General features: G+C 43.0%; 1 protein-coding gene across 3 annotated transcripts; it reads left to right on the top strand.

Annotated features, from left to right (window-relative positions):
* Positions 1-8332: 8332 nt before the first annotated feature.
* LOC143525773 (uncharacterized) lies at positions 8333-25583 on the top strand. 3 transcript variants are annotated; one of them, XM_077020080.1, is made up of 31 exons: positions 8333-8798; positions 9310-9444; positions 9743-9835; positions 11512-11649; positions 11856-12032; positions 12770-12934; positions 13204-13269; positions 13439-13556; positions 13747-13852; positions 14145-14380; positions 14843-14968; positions 17150-17267; positions 17644-17812; positions 17898-17932; positions 18208-18323; positions 18521-18626; positions 18934-19169; positions 19644-19802; positions 20008-20125; positions 20502-20670; positions 20756-20845; positions 21009-21103; positions 21449-21499; positions 21766-22144; positions 22256-22432; positions 22773-22884; positions 23518-23616; positions 23803-23974; positions 24381-24600; positions 25014-25090; positions 25450-25583. In XM_077020080.1, exons 1-26 carry the CDS (start codon positions 8711-8713, stop codon positions 22877-22879), a joined length of 3573 nt encoding a protein of 1190 aa, XP_076876195.1. In that variant the 5' UTR covers positions 8333-8710; the 3' UTR covers positions 22880-22884; positions 23518-23616; positions 23803-23974; positions 24381-24600; positions 25014-25090; positions 25450-25583. The 3 variants fall into 3 exon arrangements, with proteins under 3 accessions (XP_076876195.1, XP_076876194.1, XP_076876196.1); XM_077020079.1 differs by having other exon boundaries at positions 17898-17987; positions 18206-18323; XM_077020081.1 differs by lacking the exon at positions 22773-22884 and having other exon boundaries at positions 17898-17987; positions 18206-18323.
* Positions 25584-26685: the final 1102 nt, after the last annotated feature.

Raw genomic sequence — 26685 nt, 5'->3', positions numbered from 1 at the left:
GGGCCGGACTGGTTCAATGTTTATTAAAACATATTAAAATGATTGCACATAGCCTATTGAACCAAGACCTAACACAGTGTATATTATTTAATGCTTAAATGAATAAAGCAATATTTTCTTATGGATCTGTCAGTAATTTCAAGTGAAAATATTTTTCAACAAGCAAACATGAATAAAGTAATAAAGGTTTGAAAAGTGCTGGAATTTAAGCTAAAGTACTTGAAAATGCTTGAAATTGTAACTACTTCGTTTCACAACAAATAGCTATCTGACTGAACAGAGAACGTGAAGACATTAATATTGGGAGTTTTGAAAATAAACAACCATTAAATAATGTGAATAAAAAGCGAATTATTTCAAATCATTTTGAGTATATGTATAAATATTTAACTTAAGTTTAACGTGCTGGGAAATATTGAAATGGACCTTGAAAGTGACGTACAAGTGCATTAATTCCACCTTATAAAGGTGTATGAACCCTGCAAACATGACTCTATTCATTGCGCTGAGGCGCGGCGCGCGCAAAGTACAAAATTCGAGAGATGCACGACCTCGCGAATCGACAGCGCGCGAGACGCTCGCGCACAAGCTGAGCCACTGCGATTACGTTATTTTCGCCGCGCTGACCCTCGCCGCTTGTGCGCGCTGCAGTGACTTCGCAGGCTACCGTTGCATTGTGGGGAATGTAGTGTTTATGCGTGCAAAACACCAGCGGGCGGCTGTGGCCTGCGGGCCGGTTCTAATAGTAATTAAATATCATCCAGGGGGCCATAGATAATCAATTCACGGGCCAGATCTGGCCCGCGGGCCTTGACTTTGACATATGTGCCCTATAGCCATACACAAAGTCACTAAAACTTTTAAATAGCCACATGAACATTCATAAAACCTATAAACCCCCCAGTGTAGTGCAATAAGGCCCCAGAGTCTTGAGTGAGGCCCGGGAGGGGGAGGTGGTGGTGGTGGAGGGGGAGGTGGAGGGGGAGGTGGTGGTGGTGGAGGGGGAGGTGTGAGGGCCGTCAACCCTCCTACCCCCTGACAGGCCCCTCTCCCTTGTGGCACCAGCGGAGCTCCTTCCATTGCTGATGGAGGCAGCCGACAGGGGGCCACCGTACCGTGACAGTCCTTTCTTGATATCAGAGGCTTTTAGAAACTCTCCTATGAATGGCTTTGCCTGATTCTAGGCACATGTACAATTCTCACAGATGCTGCAATATATATATTGATTTGAGGTAAGTAACTAAGTAACTGCAGTGTACTTGTGTAAGATACGTAGATATATAAAAAGTGCACAATGTTTCCAGAGAAGCAGGACGTTTCGGACCGAGGTCCTTCATTATCTGTGCAAACAAAGTGCTTATGAATTAATAAAGAATGGAATCATTATATATAAGAAAAAGTAGATTTTTAAATCATGATTTAAACTTCTACTTTTTCATATATATACACTGGTTCCAGGAAGTAGTAATAATAAAATAATAATTACAAAATAATAAATAAAATAATAAAATATATATTTTTAGAAATGACTAGTTATGAACCCATTCCCATTATGAACCGCGGCTGGTGTACAGACGGTCACCATGAAGACCTGCAGTCCTGATCTGGAGTCTGTGTTCATCAACTGTAAACTGTTCTACTGCCCGTGTGAGTTCTCCTCCGTGGTGCTCGTCGGAGTTTACATCCCACAAAGCTCATGCGTGCGCGAGGCACTGCGCGCTCTCACTGACCAGATCATCAGCGCGGAGCACAAACACACAGGGGACACACAAACATTTTAGGGGATTTCAACAGAGCGAAACTCCCTAGTGAGCTGCCTAAATACAGACAGCATGTTACCTGCCCCACCAGGGAGAGTAATATTCTCCATCACTGCTATACTGTATTAAAGGGGGCATATCGCTCTGTTCCCCGAGCTGCTCTGGGCCTATCTGACCACTCTATGGTCCATCTTCTCCCAACCTACAGACAGATGCTCAAGCCTGAGGTTAGTATTGCAAAGAAGTGGACCAGTGAGGCAAAAGAAAGTCTTCAGGACTGCATAGATTCAACAGACTGGTGTGTGTTTGATGACGCTACAAGCAGCCTGGACGAATACACTGTGACGTCCTACATCAGCTTCTGTGAGGACATCTGTGTTCCAACCAGGACTCGCATAAGATACAACAATGACAAGCCCTGGTTCAACGCCAAACTGAAACAGCTGCGCCGGTCTAATGAGGAAGCATTTAGGAGCGGGGAACGGGCGCTCTACAACAAGGCAAGGAACACACTCAACAGAGAGATCAGAGCTGCTAAGAAGAGCTACTCCACCAAGCTGAGCAGACTGATGTCCACTAACGAGCCATCAGCCGTCTGGAGATGCCTGCACAGTCTCTCAGGCTACAAAAGAACCCCCCACCAGACAATGGGGGGTCGTCAACTGGCTGATGACCTTAACAGCTTCTACTGCAGGTTTGAAAAGCCCAGCTCTACCCAACCGGACAGCACCAATTCACACCCCCCTGACTCTCAGCCACCCATCCAGCCTGCCCTGAAGATCTGTGAAGGAGACGTGCACCAACTCTTCAAAAAACAAAGAGTGAGGAAGGCATCAGGCCCATTCGGAGTGTCCTCCTCCTGTCTGAGGATCTGCGCAGACCAGATGGTTCCTGTCTTCACAGAGATCTTCAACAAATCACTGGAGCTGTGTGTCATACCGTCGTGCTTCAAACGCTCCACAATAACACCCATCCCCAAAAAGCCCACCATCACAGGACTGAACGACTACAGACCCGTTGCACTGACCTCTGTGGTCATGAAATCCTTCGAGAGGCTGGTTCTCACTCACTTGAAGGAGATCACCAACCCCCAGCTGGACCCCCTGCAGTTCGCTTATCCAGCCAACAGGTCGGTGGACGATGCAGTGAACATGGGTCTTCATCACATCCTCCAGCACCTTGACCATCCATGTACATACGCAAGAGTTCTGTTCTTAGACTTCAGCTCTGCGTTCAACACGATCATCCCCGGACATCTACACACCAAACTGACCCAACTCAGTGTGCCAGCCTCCACCTGTCAGTGGATCACCAGCTTCCTCACTAGCAGAGAGCAGCAGGTGAGGCTGGGAAAGATCACCTCAGGAACCAGGACCACCAGCACAGGAGCTCCTACATAAACGAGTGTACCTCCACTGACCCCTCAGTCAAAATCCTGAAGTTTGCAGACAATTTGACGGTCATTGGTCTCATCCGGGACAGCGATGAGTCTACTTACAGACGGGCTGTTGAGCATGTGTTCCTCTGGATCAAATACAACAACCTGGAGCTGAACACAGCAAAACAGTGGAGATGAGAGTGGACTTCAGGAGAAGCCCCCCAACCCTCACCTCACCATCCTGGACAGTACTGTGATGGCTGTGGACTCGTACAAGTTCCTTGGTACAACAATCTCCAAGGACCTGAAATGGGAGAACAACATCAGCTCCATCATCAAGAACGCTCAGCAGAAACTGTACTTCCTGCATCAGCTGAGGAAGTTCAACCTGCCCCAGGAGCTGATGGTGCAGTTCTACACCGCCACCATTGAGTCTGTTCTCACTGCATCCATCACAATGTGGGGCAGCTCAGCTACCAAACACGACACCCACCGACTGCAGCGCATCATCAGGTCTGCAGAGAAGACCATCGGTGTGGTACTACCCACCCTGCCAGATCTACTCACCTCCAGAACCAGGAAGTGTGCAGAGAACATTGTGTCTGATGCTTCACACCCTGGACACCACCTGTTCCAGCGTCTTCCCTCAGGACGGCGTTTTAGACAACTGAAGACTAAGACCACCAGACTAAAGAGAAGCTTCTTCCCACTTGCCATCACTCTCATGAACAGCTGAACACTACAACACAACATACAGGATACAGTCTGTCACATACACACAAGACTGTTACTTACAATCCATCCAGCTCGTCCCTCTCACCCTGTTCACCTCCTGTACTGCACTTTATTATCTGGTGATGGTGCATAAGAATACACTGTACTTATTGCCCCTGCCAGTAATTATCCTGTTCCCATATTTATATGCCTTATTTAATTCAGTTTAACTTATCTATCTAATTCAGTCTGCACCTCAGTGCCTGTTTACTGCTGTACTCAGCACTTTACTGTATATATACAACTCTGTACACTGTGTACAATGTATGTGTATGTAAAAAATGTATGTTTTGTGTGTGTGTTTCATGTGTGAGTAAATGTTTTTACTTCGGTAATGTTATTGTTAGTTTTTGTGCACTGGGAGGTACTGTAACCAAACACAAATTCCTTCTATGCGTGAGCATACTTGGCCAATAAAGCCAGATACTGATTCTGATTCTGATTACAGAATACGTGGTGCATGCTGGTTTTGGACAGTCAAACCACAAACCAGCTACCAGATGGTTTAAGATGGTACAACCATCTATAAACCAGCTACAAGATATAATCAAGCTACCACGTATGAACCAGCCAACAGCTGGTTTTGGATTGTTTAACCAGTTACCAGCTACACGGTTCCAAAACAGCTTACACTGGTGCAGCTGGTCAGCCAGTTTAACCAGCTTTAGATGTTTTTTCCAGCAGGGAAATGTTTAATTGTGTCAGCCTGGATATGTGATTTGTGATTTAGGATATGTGATTTAGGCCTCTATGTTTTATAATTATTTATCATATGATTACCAACGTTATCAGAATGTGACAACACTATACTGTAACAGCACATTTCTTTCTCAACAACGAACACACAGATGATGTGCAACAACGATCCTTGTGCTCACGGAAATCGATGGTCACATTTCGGTGTAACACCGGCAAACATGAGTAGAGACGTGCTCACGTGCTGCACAGCACACCAGATAGCGCTGGGCAGAAAGGGTTGTGTTGTTCTTTGCATCGACTGCGATGTTAAAAAAGAGAGAGAAAGAGAGATCATATTACACCTGCACTCCACTCACTGCACTGGTTACCTGTCAGCTTTAGAATAGATTTTAAGGTTCTAGTCATGGTTTTTAAATGTCTTCATGGTCTTGCTCCTCTTTACCTCAGTGAAATGATGGTTAGATATGTTCCAGTCAGGTCTCTCAGGTCTTCAAACAGTAATCTACTGGTGATTCCTAAAAGCCGATTTCTTTAGGCCTAGTGAGTGCCCCTAACTCATTTACTGCCTCACCAGATTCACAGACTCAAAGTCTGAGTCTTCATCATCATAGATGTCCTCTTCTTCTTCTTCTTCTTCTTCTTCTTCAAAGTCTTTTTCGCGCAGAGAAAGCCTGGAAACACAAACCCACACACAGTAAGCTCAGAAGGTGTAAACCTCCATAAGCTTCCAAATTGCTTCTGTAGTCAACAGAGTTTTTACTTTGCTGCCAAATTAAGTCTTCAGACAACAGCTATTTATACACACACACACACACACACACACACACACACACACACACACACACACACACACACACACACACACACACACATACACACACACCCAAGATTCTAAGGGGTCTGAAGATACCAGGTCACGTCCACCTGAACCAATCACCACCAACACTACTTTGCAGTCACTGTGAAGCATTGCCTACATTTCCCTGTTTGCATGCTGTTCCTATCGTTTTCTCTCGTGTTACTCAAGAACTGCAGAATATGTGATCTGCTGTCTGCCGTCTCACCTGCTACCACAACCACTTCTACCCCTTCCAAGTCTCATGGAGGGATGAGTTCCCCTCTACACCTCGCCACAATTATTTTAAATAAAATACACACTGGCTATACTGAAGTTCACCTCTGACCACATGACTTCGCAGTATTAAAGCAGTATTATGTCTAAATATCTAGTAAGGACAAAACTAAAGTGCTCAATGAACTAAGGTATAGTCACTACCTCACAGGATTGAAATGTCTATTTTTTTTTTTTGTTTTTTTTGGTGACTTATCTGTGTTGGCCTCACCAAAATCATACTCCCCTTAAAATAACCCTTGTTGAATGTAGAGATATGTGCTTCATATAGAATAGCCTACACATCCAGTTAAGTCACAAAAATTAGAGTTAACCAGACATTTCAATCCTGTGAGGTTGTGTTGCAGGCCGTCTGATCAAGGCCAACCACAAGCTGGTGGCGCCGCCTGCCCCCTGCTGGCCACCAAGAGCAACAGCGACCTGCAGAAACAACAGGACAAACAGCTGATGGACGTGAGTGCAGACCAGACAGAAAGGACCAATCAAAGAGCTGCATGAGGAGCCTGCTAGGAGAAGGAATCAGTACACATGCTTACATAATACATTCATACATAAGTGTGTGTGTGTGTGTGTGTGTGTGTGTGTGTGTGTGTGTGTGTGTGTGTGTGTGTGTGTGTGTGTGTGTGTGTGTGTGTGTGTGTGTGTGTGTGTGTGTGTATGTATTCAGTTCACAGCAATGAATGGCATTAGTATCACACAGGAAAACACATCATTATGTGCTGTGAATGTTGAAGAGCCAGTGTGTAAGGAGATGAACTACTGTTGGAATCAAGAGGAGCTTGAACATGACATTATACAAGAGTTTGAACAGGACATTGTAGTTAATGTGTAGCATTGTATTGTAGCTATACAAGGTAGCATTTTGAGTCTATTGAATGTCAAGAATGTGATGTCTGCAGGAATGCAACTTTTATTTTTAATGACGTGTAATAAACAGCCTTTTCTGTAAGGTTGCTTTTACGAGCCCCACAATAACCATTGATTTGAGTCACTTCAAGTTCACTACAATATCATAATAATTTAGTTTCATTTTATTCCTGCACAGAGTACACACACCAACGTGCTAGATAACACGGATGTTAAAGCGTTAAATTGCTTCAATAATACCTAAGTATTATCATGCTCTGGAGCTCTGTTCACTGAATTCCAAACACATGTTCCCATGAAGCTCAGCCAATCAGAATGAGCACTCCAGATCCTTCACTAACTCCGCCCCTCACTCTCTCTGCTCTTTGCAGGAGCTGGAGGAGAACTTCCACATTAGCAGGATGGAGCTGATCGCCTTTGAATTCAATGTGCTGATGTCTCTAGAGATGGTCCTCTACCTGCCCGAGAGCAGGTCACGACCCACTACCACCTGAGTCTTCTGGTCCCAGCCAGCCCAGCCAGAGCTGACGCCCCCTTTGAGTGGGTGTGGTTTTGCAGACAGGCCTCAGGGAGGATTCAGCACAACACTAAGTGCTTGTGGGTTATATTGAACATTTGTTCTTGCTTTTTGTGTTTGTTTTTGGGACATTTGCGAGGGAAATTAAATGACAGTAATATTAGCTAAAGCAAATGACAGTAATATTAGCTAAAGCATTTAAATCAACTCCAAACACTCAAATAATATGAGAAATTTCCCACATCCTGTGTGTGTGCACGCTAATGACACTATATGCAAGAGGACGTGCTGATGCTAGCTCCTACCTGAGGCTCACCATCTACACCAAAGAGACTGTGACTACTTGGCCGGGGAACAAGGACCTTAAACATTATCTGTAGAACCATCCTGCGCACCACGGACTTGTGCTAACGGGCCGCCCAATGGAGGATGGGTTCCCTTTTGAGTCTTGGTCCTCCCAAGGTTCCCCACCACCTAATCCCCACCACCATAGGGAGTTTTTCCTTGCCACTGTCGCCTTGGCTTGCTCATTAGGGATCTGGACCCATACGATTGTAAAGCTGCTTTGTGACATGTGTTGTGAAAGCTATATAAATAAATTTGACTTTGACATTGACTATACAACAAAAATAACTTCTATGTTTAATTTACAGTAGAACTATAATCCACACACTTCTTTGAATGGTGTATTTTTAGGCACACTGAAACAGCATATATAATTTACTATAGCTATAAATTATTATACATCTAAGCATTCCTGCTTTTAACCTAGTAATGGTGATTATGTGTATAATTTTATGCAATGTATGATTTTCTAAAAATAGTTTGTCACTTGTACTACATCCCTGTCCCACTAGTGGGCAGTATTTGACAGTGAGCTGTGTTGAGACCAGAGACAGTATGTACTCTCAGAGGGCCTAAAAATATTCTTAAAATATAAATATATATAATATAATTTATCCAATTTTATTTTATCTACTTACAGTTTGGCAATCGACATCTAAACAATGACAAAAATATAAGGAAATACATTATTCAACCGTGTCTATTCAATCTGTGTTGGAAGGTGAGGGGTTAAGTGAAAGCCTGTGAGCCTGTGTCTCCCCCTATCAGGACTGTGATGCCCGCTGTTCGTTTACAGACAGCAAAATTGACCAATCATGTCTTCCCTCTTAGTGGGCGGGCTTAACTGTATGATAATTTCCGACTGCTGTGGCGACGCTAGCTGTCGTTAGCGTACCACCGCTAGCTAGTTTCAATAAATTCTTTTGATGTATAATGTATAATAATATATGCGGTCTCTGGTATGAACTCTTTGGGTTATTGTAGCAGTCGGGCTGATTTGGTGTTTTGGTTAGAAAAATTGGAAATAGTGATATCACGTGCTACTCAACTTTGGAATGTTTGGTTTAGAATGTTGGTTGTGAAGGTGGAATGTTTGGATTCAGTTTTGATGCTGAAAAGCTCAAAACAAGTCGCAAGACATTTTGCTCTGTGAATTACGATACATACAAATCTAACAAATCTTTCTATTTCTTCTATATCTTTCTATTTTTCTATTCTCTCTATTTTTCAGGTGGAGAATGAGTTTTTTCCCCAGGAGAACCGACCAGCCTAGGCCTAGGCAGGAACAGAACCACTTCATAGACACACCAGGTTTTACCACTCATGGTGAGAAAAATACATTTTCATATATACTGTACATAATTTTATACTTCTATGTAAGACAGTATATTAATTCTTATGAGTATGGATTTCCATAGGCTTATTCATAATAATTAAAAGTTAAATATACACATTTATATAGTAGGTTTCTAAGGTTCAGAAAAATAACATGTATATTTATTCTACTGATGACTGTCAAGCTCTTTATTTCATGTGTACAGGATAATATAATTAATGGAGCATGGGTTATTTCTTTGATTTCTTTGACTCAGCACAATTTTCATTAACATTGTCCATGTGGCCATGGAAAAATCAAATAAAAATAAACATTTTTAAAAAGAAACAGATTTCTAACATGACATCACAAATTCTTAAGCATTCTCCCCACATTCTAATGACATCACATGGCACCATAGCCCTTGTTATAATCACTTGTTCATTGGGAAACACTTACAAGGCATTTGAGCCTCACTGGGAGGCGTGCTGGGTTTCACTTTACCTGCTGTGGGATTTTCAGGTGTGCCCTACAACCCCCAAGCGACAGTGATCCACACGGATCCCTGTGGACCAGCACCCTTCCCTCACAGAAGGACGGCAGGACCCTCAGATGTCGGCCATGTTAACATCCCTGTAGAAGGACCACTCCACACTGGTACTGTGTAACACTGAAGGTTACATGCGTATTCAACAAAACAAATAACCATGCATGATGAAGTAGAAAAAAATATTTATTACATTTGTTTGTAAGGTCTGGCAGAGGTGCAGAACCATCAGCTTTCTGCACATGACCTGATCAGTAAAACATCAGTTTTATCAGAAAATATGACATCACATATTCTTCAACATTGTAATGAATTCACATGGCACTGTAGCCCTTCTTATAGACCTGATGATCTTAACAGTACACGCTCATGCTTCTTCTGTGCCCTGGGCTGGTGTTTTGCATTTAGGCCCTGACATGGAGAGGCAGAGACACCTTGCTCAGCCCCATGTTCAAGGCGAGGTTTTGAGGCAGATGGATCCAGTCTACCTCCAGCCAGCTGGTGGGTTCTTCATCGATAACTGTCTTCTTTCATATAGACATTGATAAGATATTTTTACTAGGCACGGCGACTGTTTTTACAAACATTTGTGAATGGGTCACTCTCAGGAGCTCAGTGAATTCCAGCGTGGAACTGTGACAATATGCCACCTGTGCAATAAATCCAATAAATTGTGAAATTTCCTCGCTCCTAAAATTCGACAGTCAGCTGTATTATAAGGAAATGGAAGTGTTTGCGATTAACAGCAACTCAGCCACGAAGTAAACTGATGTAGCAGGGTCAGCTGATGCTGAAGTGCATAGTATGAAGAGGTCCTCAACTTTCTGCAGCACCGCAATCGAAATTTGTCCTCCGCTCTTACCCGTCTGTGCAGTTAGAACACACACACACACACACACTAGTGATTACCAGGGGGCTGTGGTGCACAGCCCACATGCCCGGGGAGCAGTTGTGGTTAGGTGCCTTGCTCTAGGGCACCTCACTCATGGCCTCAGGCCTGGGAATCGAACCCACGACCCTCAAGACCAGTTCCCTACCACCGGATCATGACTGCCAAGTGACCATGACTGCATATTTGTATTATGAAATATGGGGACAGTATTTATTAGAAACAGGGGAAGACAAACGAATGAACCAGATGGACCAGAGGAAGACAAATTAATTTAATGTATTTCATGTTCCATTCATTACTTCACGTTCCATTCATTACTGGTGACCGGTGTCGGCCAGAGGAGGATGGGTTCCCCCCCTGAGTCTTGGTTCCTCTCAAGGTTTCTTCCTCATGCAAAAAACTACAGTATGGGTGTACTGTGACACTCTTTATCTGCTAGGCGGTTGTCTAAGGTGATAATGCTTCGAATCATTGTTATACCAGCATAGTATAATACTGATAATACATGTATATGGATTACAGATGTCATTTTTCACTATTTTAGTACACCCCCAAACAATCTAAACAAAACATTGTCATGCTGCTTTGCTGGCTTCTGATACCTCATCTGGACTGTCCATCAGTGTCTAGCAGAGGCGAGATGTGCTAGCCATGAGCAGAGCTATGAGGTACTGTAGTTTGGCTCTTCAGTATCTACCAGTATCAGAATTAAAATTATTCTGAATTGTGCCGAAATAATTAAATTGAATCAAATTGTATTGTATTAATCTTTGTAATCTATATAACATGGCTTCTTTAAGTATTGGGTATCACCTGGCCAGCGTTAAGCAGCAGCAGTCTGTGTGATATGAGGAGTTTGTGCTTTGTACCCACTTCTGTTGGCAAGGACAATGTGAGCTTACAAGCAAGACTAGACTTGAATGTTTTATTGCAGTCAGTTGATTGTGCCAGCATCCCACTCCCCAGGCCTGCGCTGCTCCGATCCACAGCTCTCCACAGCTCTCCACAGCTCTCCCATAGCCACTTTTGCTCCTCACTGCCATCTGCAGATTTGATTATGAATTTAAGTTTTCTTAAATGTTATTCGAATTGCTCCTGTTCATTAGCACATTTTGTTTATCCACTTAATGCTACTCTTGATATACATTTGAGCCATACCAAAATATCGATTATCATAATCTATTATTGTTATTTGAAATGCAGTATGATCTGCAGGTCTTAATTTCATATGCTGGTCTGAAGATTGAACGTGTCCTCTACAGTTCTGCCTGTGTTTCATGTCCAGGTTCAGTGGAGCCTCCCCAGCTCCACTCTCCAGGGTGGAAGAGAGAGAGAGAGGGGAGACTTGGCCGGAGCGGCAGACATCTTCGACCCTTGCTCCCAGACATCTTCGAAGCAGCTAACCCCAGTAATGCTGGCAGAGGTGACTTATTGATGTTGGCTTTACTTTATATGTCATTGAAATACTTGTACAAAATGTAGAATTTATAATGTTGCATAATTTGTTTTGTGTTAAAATATTGCTAAATACGATATTTGGGAACAAGGAGATCAGTTAGTCAGAAACTTCACTCAGGTGTCAAGTGAACGGAGCTAAACTCATGAGCATGGATGCCCTTTCTCATGCAGGTTTGCCCAAATCCAGCCGCATGCTGCCTGGGAACCCCCCCGGGTATTTCCTACTGCCCTCCTACCCTCTGGTCACTCTTCCGGGAGTGCAGCTCACTCCCACTCTGCATCGTAGACAACACAAGCGAGACAGGAGCCCTCGGCGCAGAGACCCGGGCCCGTGGAGGGACAGTACTGGTGAGCGCATGGCTACGTTGCTAAGAACGTGCTAGGCACACACAGTGAGGCATGGCCGGTTATTTGGGTGCCCGGTTAAGTTAAGTTTGTCTTGCACTAAGCTTGTCTTGCACTTGTTCCCACGTCAGTGGTAAAGTGATGAGCAGACCTAATTTTGTGGTGTCCTACATACTACATGAATTTAATTTTAACCAAAAAATTTGCATATACTTGGATCATTTATAGTCACCACTTGTCAAATGTACAAAATACTCATACTGATGCTCTTCATCTGACATGGTTTCACTCAGTAATGGAACAGTGTCTAGCAGAGGCGAGATGTGCTAGCCATTAGCAAAGCTAGGCAGTACTGTAGTTTGGCGCTTCAGTATCTACCAGTATCAGAATTAAAATAATTCTGAATTGTGCCAAAATAATTAAATTGAATCAAATTGTATTGAAATGTAAGACTTCATGATGCAATAAACTAAAAGAATCACAACTAAGCTAAACTAAAACTGGGTCACACATTTACTGAAGCTCTGATAAATGTCTTCCTGCTTCTGGGCTCACGGATGCCCTGCTTTCAGTTATTCAGTACTACTTCATTGTGCTGCCATTACATGAATTGTAGCAAGATGCATATGAGATGTTGCCGTTCTCGGTCCAGATAAAGAAACATATGCAACGTAGTACTAAGACACTGAGAAATGTTATGGTGAGGTCATTTCTGCTAATGTCCTTATTCGCCCATGCAGGTGAAGTTGGCTCCAGCAGGTGTCCCCCACTGCCTGTGCTCACTTCACGCACGAGAGTGACCAGGTCAGGACTGATGAGGCCTTCTCCGCCCACCTTCACAAGGTTGCCTCCACTCCCCAAACCTGCTGGCCGAGAGCCTCTCCGTGCCTTCAGGCCTGCCAAAGGTGAGCTCACTCTTTTGCTCTCCTGGAAATTGCATCCAAATCATTTGCTGCACCAACAACAACAAAATTTTTTTTAAAAGTATTAAAAAGTAAAAACTGCTTTGAAAGCCCTATACTACAAACAAAAAGCCCCTGCTGATCCTCTTGTACATTGCTATGTCTGCACCCATGGACATGTTTTTCTGCACCATGAAGAAACCACTATGAAACCAGAAGTTATATTTGGGATTTTTGATGGAGTACGTGTTAATATGTATTGTGGTTTTCAGGATCTCAAGTGCAAAGCACCAGGGCAGTCCCTGCTGAGGACATGTGTGAAGGAGTAGTTGGCAGAGGTTGGAATTGCTTTGCTGTTAACACTGCATTACACAACAATGTTTTAAATCTAGTTCTCCATGTTGAATAATGTTTTGCAGTCAGTCTTCAAGCTGATTTGAACCAAAGTTGAGCTGGTAGCCCTTAAAGTCTTAGTCAGTTTGTTTGGGTTCTGGTATTCCTCTCTAGATGAACTCAAACGAGGAACTCCCAGGGAGGATCCCCATGAGCATCAGATTTTACAGCCCTTCTCCAAACCAGACCTCGTTCTCGCTCAGAGCTTCAGACTGCTTAGCTCTGATAACTGGTAAGTCACACCTGCAAAATTCTGAAGCATTTGGCTAGGGCAGGTTAAACAGCAAGTCATTTATGGTGTTCTGCATATATGGTATGTATGCATGTATTTAGTGAAGTTTTTTCCTCTTTGTCCCTTTTCTTTTTTTCCTTTCAGTAGTCGATGGTTACAGTGTGTGTCTATGTCCAATATCTTCATACAGGGAGAAGAAAATTGAAGGATTGATGTCAATCCGTAGATTGGCTCAGTATCACGCTGATGTGCTTGGCAGCAGGCTTCATGATGTCTGCATTGTTCTTATTCAAGAGGTAAGCCACTATATTTGCTGACTGTGTATCTCTTCTGAATTCTAAAATTGGCAGCCATCAGCATGTACACATTACAGGTGATGTTGCTGACAAACTCAAGTCAGAGTTAGCATAGTACTTTTATGAAAACATTTCTCATTTAATTGAAATTCAGATGGCAAATCTAACTGTAATTAGTGATTAAGGTATTTAGACCTACATAACACATTGCAGTGGTGGACTATACTTATTAAGATGGCGGTGGCAGTGTTTTATGTGGCTGAAACGAGCTGGAACGTCGTCTTTCCTGCAGGTGCTGCACCTGCGCTCTGCCGTGTCCCGCATGGCGGTGGTGTCCTTGAGAGAGCTGTACTCCAGCCTGCAGAAAGGGATGGACCAGGAAGTGGAGGCTACAGCTAAGGTCCTCCTCCACAAAGCAGCGGAGTCCAATGCCTTCATCAGGCAGGACGTGGACACAGCTCTGGACAGCATGGTGCAGAACTGCACCCCCATTCGGAGCATGAACGCCCTTCTCGCTGGAGGACTCTGGTCAGTTAGCCTGCAACTGTGGCTTTCAGATAGCAACAACAGTCGCAAGAAGCTAACACAGCACTGATTTTGGCTGCAGTTTTTACTGCTCCATTGTTCTTTCAAAATATTGCCCTGGCCTATATCAATATTTTTAGTTATTTATCCTCTTATATATTCTTTTTATTGTGTTCCATCTCCGCTCTGCTAATCCAAACTGCCCTTCACACCGCTTAAAGAATAGGCTAGTTAGCTAGCTCACAGAGGACATGCAAACATTTTCTGTTTAAAAAATACAGATGTACACTAACTGGCCATCAAATAGAATATGATCATTTGATTGTGCACTTAGATCATACGTAAGATATTAAGTTTCTTTATAGAAGCTAAACGTTGTACTGTATACATTGATTGGATAGATTAATAGTTATTACCTTCTTTTTTTGAATGGCCTTATTTTTTTCCTTCTGTTTTCCTCAAAAGTCATCTGAATGCTGCAGTAAGAAAGTGTACTGCTCGGCACTTGGCTACTTTGGTAGAGAAGATTGGTGCAGAGCGAATTATTCCTGCAGTCTCCAAGTTGGCACAGGACTCGTCCCAAGAAACCAGGTTAGTACTGGGATCAGAACGAGAATTCTACAAAGCTTATTCAGTTTCCCAGTAGGGCTGAACGATTTTGGAAAATAATCTAATTGCAATTTTTTATCTATAAATTGCGATTGCGATTTAAAATCGCGATATTTTCCCATTGTTCCACTTCAGGAAACTCTGTTTCGGCATTTTTTATACAGCTCAGATACAGGGTTGCGGGGCGGGGGGGGGGGGGTGTAAACAGAGGCGGTCTTTGCATAGAGGCGTTGCTAGGCAATTGCCTTGGGCCCCTCCCACTGTAGGGCCCCCTTGTCTAGCTAAAGCCAGGTTCACACTACACGACTTTTCAGTCATCAGGTTTTTGTGCCGTTCGCACTACACGACTGGTTGTGCTGTAATCGCAAGTCTTTCAGTTGTTGTGGCTTTCACACTACATGACTGATCGGTGACGTGGGCTCACGAATTACACGACTGGGGAATCGCCGACTCATCTGGCTGCCGTCCAAAAACACGAGAACACGAAAATGAAACACTCGCGAGAACCAGCAACACCACGAAGAAAATAAAAACAACGTACATGTGCTCCACGTTTTCGTTATTATTATTATTTTTTTTTTTTTACCGTTTAACCACTCCATAGTCCCAAATTGCCAGAATTATTTCATCTCTCCGTTGCAGTGAACATAGATATAGTCAATCGCACTATTTCTCCAGTGCTGTCACAATAACTTAAACACAGTGTTGTAGTAAAGTTGTATGAAGCTAGACGCTGCTGTTGACTCACTGTCGCCGACTGGGCTAGATATGAAACATGCTGGATATTAAACATGCTAGATATCTGCCGGTCGTCTGCGATGAGTTGGCGGCCACTCGGCGAGCGTCTTTCAGCAGTTCACACTACACGATTGAGCGAGCGCCGAATGATCCCCGATTTGCGTCCGACCACAGTTTCTGTCGGCGATCTACAAAAACAGTCGGCGACTGAAAAACCAGCCTAAAATCTTGTAGTGTGAACCTGAACTTATTTCTCGCATATTAATGTTGATGGGCCCCCTAGCTAAATTCGCCTTGAGCCTCCAAATTGCTAAGTCCGCCACTGGGTGTAAAATGGACTAAATTTAAGTATTATTATTATATCGTGATCGATCGATCGCCTGTGGTTGGCGCCAGAGCGAACTACTAATTTTTTAGTCTAAGACGCTCAATGCATGAGAGTTGGCAACCCTGCAGGTATAGCAACTTGGCTAAAATATGTGCGTGAGGGCGTTTGGTAGCGCATATCCAGTGTGTTTAACAAAGCCATGAAGCCGGGCTTGTTCACTATATTAACGGGCATCATGTCTTTCACTATGAACTCCGTTACTGCCCGAGTTATTTCAGCCTGCCGCTTCGAATTACATCCATAAGGAGTTACACTTTCAAACGGTTCGGTCAGTGAACCCTGTCTGCTGGACCGCGGTCAAGCTATCCGCGCTTTCGCGATTCATCCGTGCTTTAAATCTTATTGCGCCTATATGCGTGATTTTACGGTATTTCGCTGCTCACCGCATACTAAAGCTGTATAAGCGCAGAGAAACACTTTGGCGTATTTGAAGATGCAGCACTGGTCGTTGGCATTTTAGCCTTACAAATATCATACGAGGCTTTGTGGTGTTTTTTTAATGCTGAAGGTTTGTAGTGTTACCTCGCGTCGTAGCAACAGTAGCAAGGCATGTTTTGCAGGGTACCTGACGTTGAGCAGCATCTTTTTAAAAGCCAAAGTAATTTCACACAACTTATGTGCTGCCCCTCTTTGGTATTAGACTTTCAGTTGTGTCAGCTTCTGTTGAGCCTGAAGCCATTGTGCAACAAGTTAAAGTGCGCTGTGTTAACTTCACTTCTCCACCTCCCTGCCTCCTGCTCGGGTTTGCTCCGTTCGTCCTCGGCTCGGCTCGCTCCCAAGTCACGTGACCAGTTTAAATCGCAGCCTGTGCGATTAGACAATCGCGTTTTGAAAAATCGCGAAACTATCGCAAATGCAATTAATCGTTCAGCCCTATTTCCCAGATAGTAATCTTTTCCTGATTCTTTTAGTCTCCTAGTCTGATACTCTGAAGTCAGCAAATGCTGCTAAATTGTAGAGTAATGGAAGCACTATCGTGAGTCACGGGTCCCTCACTCACGGTTCTCTCCTGTTTTGGGGTCTGTTCCTCGTCTCAGGCGCTTGGGCCGGCGTATGCTGCTGTTCCTGTCCTCCCACCATGACTTTGATAAGATGGTGGAAAAGTACATCCCTGCCAAAGACCTGGCAACCATCAGGGACACTCTGAAATCTAAGGTAGCGATTCATGTTTGGATACATGATGAGGATTTTTTTATCCCATTCAGCCACTATGCCCCATGTTTACTCACTAAACAAAGCTTATTCACAAAACTTTTAGGTGAAACAGACTGCAATAAAAAAACATCTAAACTGTAATGGTAGACATATATTGTAAACAAATACTAAAGTACAGGGCAGTGCGTGGCACCACACATTGTATTTACAGTAAGGCATGCACAGTGTAGTCCCAGACCCAGTAGTTAAAGGACAGAGCATAGTTCAAAATGAACCGGCTTGAAACCTTTGGGATAGAATCAAAGTATGAAGCAACATGTGGACTTCAATATCATCACTCCATGTTTTGTGGTGATTCGTACGTGTGTATTCCCAGGAGAGGACAAAGGTGTCCAGGATTCCAAAAGATGAGATGCGTCAGCCTCGTCTGGAGCAGCAAGAAGCTCCAGCCGCACAAGCGGAGCGTCACAACACGCAGCTAATTAAGCGCAGCCTTAGGCACACGGTGAGGGACGTGAGCCCAGACGACGCGGCACCTCTGAAAGGTAACTGCTGACCTCAGTGAACGCTCCCCTCCTGTTTCCTGAGAACCTTACCTTACCGCTTACCCGTGAACCTCCTTCCCATCAGACCTGCAGCTGAACAATAATGTTCCAGCCCAGACTAGCAGACGAGCTACCAGACTGATCACAGCACACCCATCCCTTTCAAACAGTTCTGGTGAGTGTTGCCTGCTCTTCAGCGCTTCATGTGTAATCACTGCGCTTGCATGTAAATGGCTTTGCTGTTAACACTGCATTACACAACAATGTTTTAAATCTAGTTCTTCATGTTGAATAATGTTTTGCAGTCAGTCTTCAAGCTGATTTGAACCAAAGTTGAGCTGGTAGCCCTAAAAGTCTTAGTCAGTTTGTTTGGGTTCTGGTATTCCTCTCTAGATGAACTCAAACCAGGAACTCCCAGGAAGGATCCCCACGAGCAGCAGACTTTACGGCCCTTCTCCAAACCAGGCCTGGCTCTTGCTCAGAGCTTCAGACTGCTTAGCTCTGATGACTGGTAAGTCACACCTGCAAAATTCTGAAGCATTTGGCTAGGGCAGGTTAAACAGCAAGTCATTTATGGTGTTCTGCATATATGGTATGTATGCATGTATTTAGTGAAGTTTTTTCCTCTTTGTCCTTTTTCTTGTAGCATTTTTATCTTTCAGTAGCCGATGGTTACAGTGTGTGTCTATGTCCAATATCTTCATACAGGGAGAAGAAAATTGAAGGATTGATGTTAATCCGTAAATTGGCTCAGTATCACTCTGGTGTGCTTGGCAGCAGGCTTCATGATGTCTGCATTGTTCTTATTCAAGAGGTAAGACACTAGATTTGTTGACTGTGTATCTGTCTGAATTCTAAAATTGGCAGACACCATCAGCATGTACACATTACAGGTGATGTTGCTGACAAAGTCAAGTCAGAGTTAGCATAGTACTTTGAAATTCCTTTTTTATAAAAACATTTCTCATCTAATTGAAATTCAGATGGTATATCTAACTGTAATTAGTGATTAAGGTATTTCCGCCTACATAACACATTGCAGTGGTGGATTATACTTATTAAGATGGCGGTGGCAGTGTTGGATGTGGCTAAAACGAGCTGGAACGTCGTCTTTCCTGCAGGTGCGGAACCTGCGCTCTCGCGTGTCCCGCACGGCGGTGGTGTCCTTGAGGGAGTTGTACTCCAGCCTGCAGAAAGGGATGGACCAGGAAGTGGCGGCTACAGCTAAGGTCCTCCTCCACAAAGCAGCGGAGTCCAATGCCTTCATCAGGCAGGACGTGGACACAGCTCTGGACAGCATGGTGCAGAACTGCACCCCCATTCGGAGCATGAACGCCCTTCTCGCTGGAGGACTCTGGTCAGTTAGCCTGCAACTGTGGCTTTCAGATAGCAACAACAGTCGCAAGAAGCTAACAGCACTGATTTTGGCTGCTGTTTTTACTTCTCCATTGTTCTTTCAAAATATTGCCCTTGCCTATATCAATATTTTTTAGTTATTTATCCTCTTATATCTTCTTTTCATTGCATTCCATCTTCGCTCTGCTGATCCAAACTGCCCTTCACACCGCTTAAAGAATAGGCTAGTTAGCTAGCGCACATAGGACATGCAAACGTTTTCTGTTTAAAAAATACAGATGTACACTAACTGGTGCAAACTAAGCCATCAAATAGAATATGATCATTTGATTGTGCACTTAGATCATACATAAGGGTATTAAGTTTTTTTTATAGTAGCTAAAAGTTGTACTGTATACATTGATTGAATCGATTAATAGTTATTACCTTCTTTTTTAAAATGCCCTAATTTTGTTCCTTATGTTTTCCTCAAAAGTCATCAGAATGCTGCAGTAAGAAAGTGTACTGCTCAGCACTTGGCTACTTTGGTAGAGAAGATTGGTGCTGGCCGATTATTGTCTGGGGCGAAAAACGTCACAGGGCGAATTATTCCTGCAGTCTACAAGTTGGCACAGGACTCTTCCCAAGAAACCAGGTTAGTACTGGGATCAGAACAGGAATTCTACAAAGCTTATTCAGTTTCCCAGATAGTAATATTTTGCTGATTCTTTTAGTCTCCTAGTATGATACTCTGAAGTCAGCAAATGCTGCTAAATTGTAGAGTAATGGAAGCACTATCGTGAGTCACGGGTCCCTCACTCACGGTTCTCTCCTGTTTTGGGGTCTGTTCCTCGTCTCAGGCGCTTGGGCCGGCGTATGCTGCTGTTCCTGTCCTCCCACCATGACTTTGATAAGATGGTGGAAAAGTACATCCCTGCCAAAGACCTGGCAACCATCAGGGACACTCTGAAATCTAAGGTAGCGATTCATGTTTGGATACATGATGAGGATTTTTTTATCCCATTCAGCCACTATGCCCCATGTTTACTCACTAAACAAAGCTTATTCACAAAACTTTTAGGTGAAACAGACTGCAATAAAAAAACATCTAAACTGTGATGGTAGACATATATTGTAAACAAATACTAAAGTACAGGGCAGTGCGTGGCACCACACATTGTATTTACAGTAAGGCATGCACAGTGTAGTCCCAGACCCAGTAGTTAAAGGACAGAGCATGGTTCACAATGAACCGGCTTGAAACCTTTGGGATAGAATCAAAGTATGAAGCAACATGTGGACTTCAATATCATCACTCCATGTTTTGTGGTGATTCGTACGTGTGTATTCCCAGGAGAGGACAAAGGTGTCTAAGATTCCAAAAGATGAGATGCGTCAGCCTCGTCTGGAGCAGCAAGAAGCTCCAGCCGCACAAGCGGAGCGTCACAACACGCAGCTAATTAAGCGCAGCCTTAGGAACACGGTGAGGGACGTGAGCCCAGACGACGCGGCACCTCTGAAAGGTAACTGCTGACTTCAGTGAACGCTCCCCTCCTGTTTCCTGAGAACCTTACCTTACCGCTTACCCGTGAACCTCCTTCCCATCAGACCTGCAGCTGAACAATAATGTTCCAGCCCAGACTAGCAGACGAGCTACCAGACTGATCACAGCACACCCATCCCTTTCAAACAGTTCTGGTGAGTGTTGCCTGCTCTTCAGCCCTTCATGTGTAATCACTGCGCTTGCACGTAAATGGCTTTGCTGTTAACACTGCATTACACAACAATGTTTTAAATCTAGTTCTCCATGTTGAATAATGTTTTGCAGTTACAAGGATGTAACTTTTTTTGTTTCATGTAGTGAGCTTCACTTCACGCTACACTGTGGGAGATCTTCTGGGCTCAGGAGGATACGGCGCAGTGTATGCAGGAGTCCGCAAGGCTGATGGAAAACAGGTGAGCATCAGCACACAATACAAGAATGATTGTGGGACCTAATTTCTATTTTAGATTGTGATTAGAACTTTGAAAGGAGCTATGAGTTTTCCCTAGAGAGCCTTTGTTATTCACATGGCAATCAAGTGGTCAAATCTAATGTACCTTGACCTTTGATCACTTTTTGAACACAAAGATCCTGATTATACAATGTGATAAGCTTGACAATCTGTGGATGAGTATGAGACTCCAGATTTATGTGTTACCTGAGAAGCTGTGGCTACCATCTGCAAGCCCTTAGATATGTTAAATGTACTGACTGTTTTGTGTAAACAACTTCACTTCCTGTGTTTTTTATGTGACCAGATCGCCATTAAATATGTGCCAAAGCATCACGAAGAACGGTTCATCACTGTTGTAAGTCCAATATCTTTACTTATGTAATATTGTAACAATGTCTGGAACTTTTTAGATGGGTAAAACTGCAAAGGGACTATAAACGCAAAGCTTTTAATTTTCCATTCAGTGACTCCTCCCAACACGAGTGGAAAACAGTTCACTTTTTAGATTCAGGTTTCATCTAATGATTGGTACCAATCCAGATCCCTTTCGTTTTATCCTGCTAACCATAATTCCACTATAAAACTTCAAACCCACACTAACCATGTGTTCCTTAATTTTAGCCCGGCAAAACTCGCAGTCTGCCCCTAGAGGTGGCTTTAATGAAGATGGTGTGCAAGCCACCTCGTTGTGAGCATATTGTGGAGCTCCTAGATTGGATGGAGTACCGCTACTGCTTCATCTTGATTCTGGAGCGACCCGTCCCCTGCATGGACCTGTTTCGCTTCTTGGACTTGTACCAACGCCAACTGCCTGAGCCACTGGCACGACGGATCATGCGTCAGGTGGTTCAGGCTGTCCTTCACTGCCGTGACCGTGGAGTTCTGCATAGAGACATCAAGGAAGAGAACCTTCTGGTCAACACAGACACCCTTGACGTCAAGTTGATCGACTTTGGTTGTGGCGATCTGCTTACGACCGGACCCTACAGTCACTTTAGAGGTTATTCACCATAGGAATGAAATGTGCACCTCAAGTTAAAAAATGGGATCAAATTAGAGACTATTATAAACTTTTTATTTTGTTACTAATAATTCTCTCTCGTTGTCTCAGGCACCATGGTATACTGCCCACCTGAATGGCTGGTTGACAGGATGTATGAGGGCCGTCAAGCCACCATCTGGAGTCTGGGTGTGCTCCTCTACAGTATTATCTGTGGACATGTGCCCTTTCGGACGAAGGAAGACATTGTTGAGGCACACCTGTGCTTCAAGGGAAACCCATCCAGAGGTGAAAAGGCAGAAGCATCTTCAAGATAACTTGAAAGTCTAAATTGCAAAATGATAATTTATGTAATTATTTCATCTGGTAATGTAATACACAACCACAGATTGATAAAATGGACTAATGAAGAATGGAGAATTGGCAATACAACATTTTGTATCCATCTTAAAATTATAAAATTTTAAAGAAAAAAAGAAAATTTTAAGACGGTCTTTTGTTAGTGATGGATGTTTCTGTACAGTTCTGTCATTTAAAAACTTTGAATAAGCCATTAGAACAGTCAGATCAGAAGTTTCAGATGGTAACTGATTTTCTTTCTCAACTAATCCCATTGCTACACACACAGAGTGCCGCCATCTGATAACATGGTGTCTGCAAAAGGACCCTGAAAAACGTCCTGTGCTCGAGGATGTTCTTGCACACCAGTGGTTTTTAGAAGGACTTCAGAACTAAGTCAGGTTAGACAGGGAGTGTACATGGAACTGGGCATGAGACTAGAGGACAGCCACCAGTGCAAAATTACATAGTCTGGGCCACTGATATTGAGTAATATGCAAGGTGCAGTGTAATATTAGATGAGCTTATCAAGTTGTTGCTTATGGACCAGAAAAATCTGGGTCAGGCATAGTGTACTATATAACAATTGAATGCTATAAGTGGTATATGCTTATATGTAGTACTTTATTAATCAAAAATATCCAAGGTGTATTCACTCTGAAATCGAACGTAGTGATTCATGTTTGGATACATGATGAGGATTTTTTTTTTATCCCATTCAGCCACTATGCCCCATGTTTACTCACTAAACAAAGCTTATTCACAAAACTTTTAGGTGAAACAGACTGCAATAAAAAAACATCTAAACTGTGATGGTAGACATATATTGTAAACAAATATTAAAGTACAGGGCAGTGCGTGGCACCACACATTGTATTTACAGTAAGGCATGCACAGTGTAGTCCCAGACCCAGTAGTTAAAGGACAGAGCACGGTTCACAATGAATCCGCTTGAAACCTTTGGGATAGAATCAAAGTATGAAACAACATGTGGACTTCAATATAATCACTCCATGATGTTGATGTGGCTTTAGGGTCTTGGTGAGATGCCTCAAGATACTCCTTCAGCTCGAGGCAGGCGCTCTATCCCCAGCTGTGGAATCATGCGTAACTCCTCCTCAGTTTGCCAGCAGGTGAATATTTAAACAGTTAATCAAAACAACAACAACAACAACAAAAAGTGCATCCTGATTGGAACTGCTTTGATGTTTGCAATTTTTGATGGTGTTGATGTTGGTTTAATTTGATTGCAGCCTTGTTCATTTTCTGTTTGGACACTATAACCCAATCCTTGTGTTTTCTCTCTTGTGTGTGTTCAGCAAAGACGGCAGCAGAGCACACATCCACAACATTACAGACAAGACAGAGTACGTCAAGCAGCTCAAGGCCCTGCTGGGTTCAAAAGACTTCAGGGAGCGCATCAAGGGCATTGATCAGCTGGTGGCCGACTGCGAGGACAACCCATATATGGTCGTGGGCAACATGTTCCCGGTAACTCATTTGAACTGAATTGATTTTTAATGTTTTCAGCAGCTTTCTGAAGTGATCTGTATGGGGGCTCATACGTTGGAGAACATTAATTGCTGGCACATCTGAAGAAATGTCAAAAGCTCAGATGCTCCAGAGTAGAAAATATTCAGTTTTAACTATTACAGTGGAGGGCAGTCGTGTCCATTGTTAGCGTGAGCTTGTTTTACAATGTATGTGAAGATTTCACCCAAGTGTATCCTTGAAATTGCATTAAAACAAAGAATCCAAGTGAATGACTTGAAAAATCAGTTGGTTGAAATAAAAGGGCTTGAAATCAAATCAGCTTCAGGGCTTAATGGCACTGATATGGTGAGTGCCTGATGAATGCATGGGCGCCTTGCTCTATACCTCTCTTCCTCAGCTACAGGTATTTGATGCTTTCAAAGCACGACTGCAGGAGTCAAATAGCAAGGTTAACCTCTATGCCTTGGAGGCCTTACAGAAGATAATCACACTGCTTAGAGACAACCTGGCCCAAGTGGTCTACATCTTAGTCCCAGCTATAGTGGACAATCACCTCAACTCCAAGAATAACGCCATCTACATGGCAACAATAGGTGCCATTCAAGCTCTCATCAATAACCTTGGTGGGTTCTCTTTACAAAACATCTTGAAGGACACATGCCACTGGGCTTTAGAAAAACAACAACAACAATGACTGTGTTCTGTTTTACCTTTGGGGAAAAGGTTCACACAAATCAGTAAAAGAATGTTCCTGCTCTTTGGCTAGATGTTTGTGGTGCAGATCAAATGGAAATCTCTTAGGCTCTTTTGTTCGGCCTAATATTCACTCAATTATGCATATGCGTTCCAAATGACCATTTGCAAACAGATCTTTGTGCTCCTATCAGATACTGTTCATATATAGTTAGTTAAAGTGTAACATTTTATGTGAATAATTAGTTGTTTTGATAAAGCAGGACACGTTTCTAAAAAGAATGACCATACTGTAAATATTGCTGAACTTGACCAACACTGTCCTTAATCTATCTTTTTTCAGACTTCTTCAACCGTTTTGCACAAAGGCTCAATTTCTCAGTGGAAAAGCTAAAGTGGATCTTGTTGATAAAGTTGCAGGTAAGTATACAATATACAGTGTCTAATCTTTTGTGGTTGTGTATACAGAAATATTCTACAAATTCAAATACATTTATCAAAAAACAATTCTTTCAGAAAGTCATTCCACTGATATGCTAAGAGATGCCAGAGATTAAAAAAAGATAAAAGACTTACCAGAAATACTATAATTCCTATATTAATTAATAATATTTATAATATTGATAATAATCATTCCAGAGAGTTACCATAGTTACCAAATACTGTCACTTTAGTTGAATTAAATCTTTCTAGGTTAAACAAAATGCTTCTGTAATAACCCAGTGCTGTCCAAGGTTGATTTATTTATCTTTGTTCCTTTTAAATGTTCCTTTTTATAGAGCTGGTTAGGGAACTCTACCCCTGCAAGCCACAACTGGTTGAGCAGAAGGTGCTCCCTCTGCTCTGGTACCTCCTGGGGACCTCCAGCAACAGTGGTACGGTCCACGGGAGGGGTGGAAGCGTGAGAGGGGCCACTGTCCACCTATGCCAAGCCCTTCATGCCCACATGGGTCCGGCACTACTGGACTACGCTGCTTCCCAACCTTCCAATATCCGCAAGAGCCTAAGAGAGTTTGTGAAGAACCTCCCGATCAACTGAGAGCTGCACGCCAGACCTCCAGACCAAAATAAAGCCCAACATGGATTCTACTTGAAGATGGAGATGTTTGTGTATTTCCTACTGTGCCTGCACTTTAAATGAAAGAGAGAGGAAGAAAGTCTAACGTTTTTAACATTTTGAATTAGCAGAAAGCTAAATCCTTAAACTCAGAAGTCCTTTTAAATAAGGAGCACAGATTTTAGCGAATCACATCAGGTTTAACACGCCTAGGAGCTCTGCTCTTTTTGCACTTTGAAATACTAACACATCATGATAACTGATAGATATATATTGTTCTATGATTGTTATTTTCTGTTGACATATCCTGAGGTAACTGCAGAATGTAATTTATCACATGCACAAGGATCAAGGATCTAGAGTCTTTTTGTTGTTTGGTATGTGTAATGTGACTTTTCAATGAGGAGTCTTAAAAAATGAAAAGCTATGAATCACAAAATTACTTTTGTATTGTATAGCCAGGGCTTAATTTGAGCCGGATCCTGCCGGAACAGGGAACTCTTTCATTTTGAAGGGTGCGTTCCAGGAACTCTCTGCCTCTAACCAGTAACTTATTACTTATATCAAGCCTACTAATTATAAGTTATGAAGAAATCTGTCTGCATTGAACCAATTAATTGAACAAATAATTCTATAAAAGACATTTTTTAAACACAAGATCCACATTCAGGTTTCCTAAATCACATAAGAGCTCTCCCTTTTAGAGAGGTCGTCAACGTGACACTACCTAAATTGCAGTGAAGTACTCAAGGTTTTCCAAAGTGTTCACCAAATCAATAAGTAAGCCTTCTCTTGGTTATCTCTTGCAAGTAATATAGGGGTCATGTTACGGTCCCCAACCCCTCCCTTTTGGGCGTGTGTCTACGTTGTCTACGTTTAGTTGTCTGCGTCTGTGGATCTCTGTGGGTGCGGTTACGTCTTGTGATAATCCGTCTCACCTGTGGCTCGTCTCGTCATC

The sequence above is a fragment of the Brachyhypopomus gauderio genome, chromosome 10 (assembly GCF_052324685.1).
Source record: "Brachyhypopomus gauderio isolate BG-103 chromosome 10, BGAUD_0.2, whole genome shotgun sequence".
NCBI lineage: Eukaryota > Metazoa > Chordata > Actinopteri > Gymnotiformes > Hypopomidae > Brachyhypopomus > Brachyhypopomus gauderio.
Note: the sequence above shows the minus strand (reverse complement) of the source record. Positions and strands in the feature narration are given on the sequence as shown.

What these genes read in the sequence shown, in the direction of transcription:
- LOC143525773 (XM_077020079.1), top strand. Translation starts at nt 8,711, where the DNA reads ATGAGTTTTTTCCCCAGGAGAACCGACCAGCCTAGGCCTAGGCAGGAA. An exon ending in CTGCTTAGCTCTGATGACTG is followed by an intron (nt 18,324 to 18,520) that starts GTAAGTCACACC and finishes ATCTTCATACAG; the next exon opens with GGAGAAGAAAATTGAAGGAT. An exon ending in CGACGCGGCACCTCTGAAAG is followed by an intron (nt 20,671 to 20,755) that starts GTAACTGCTGAC and finishes CCTTCCCATCAG; the next exon opens with ACCTGCAGCTGAACAATAAT.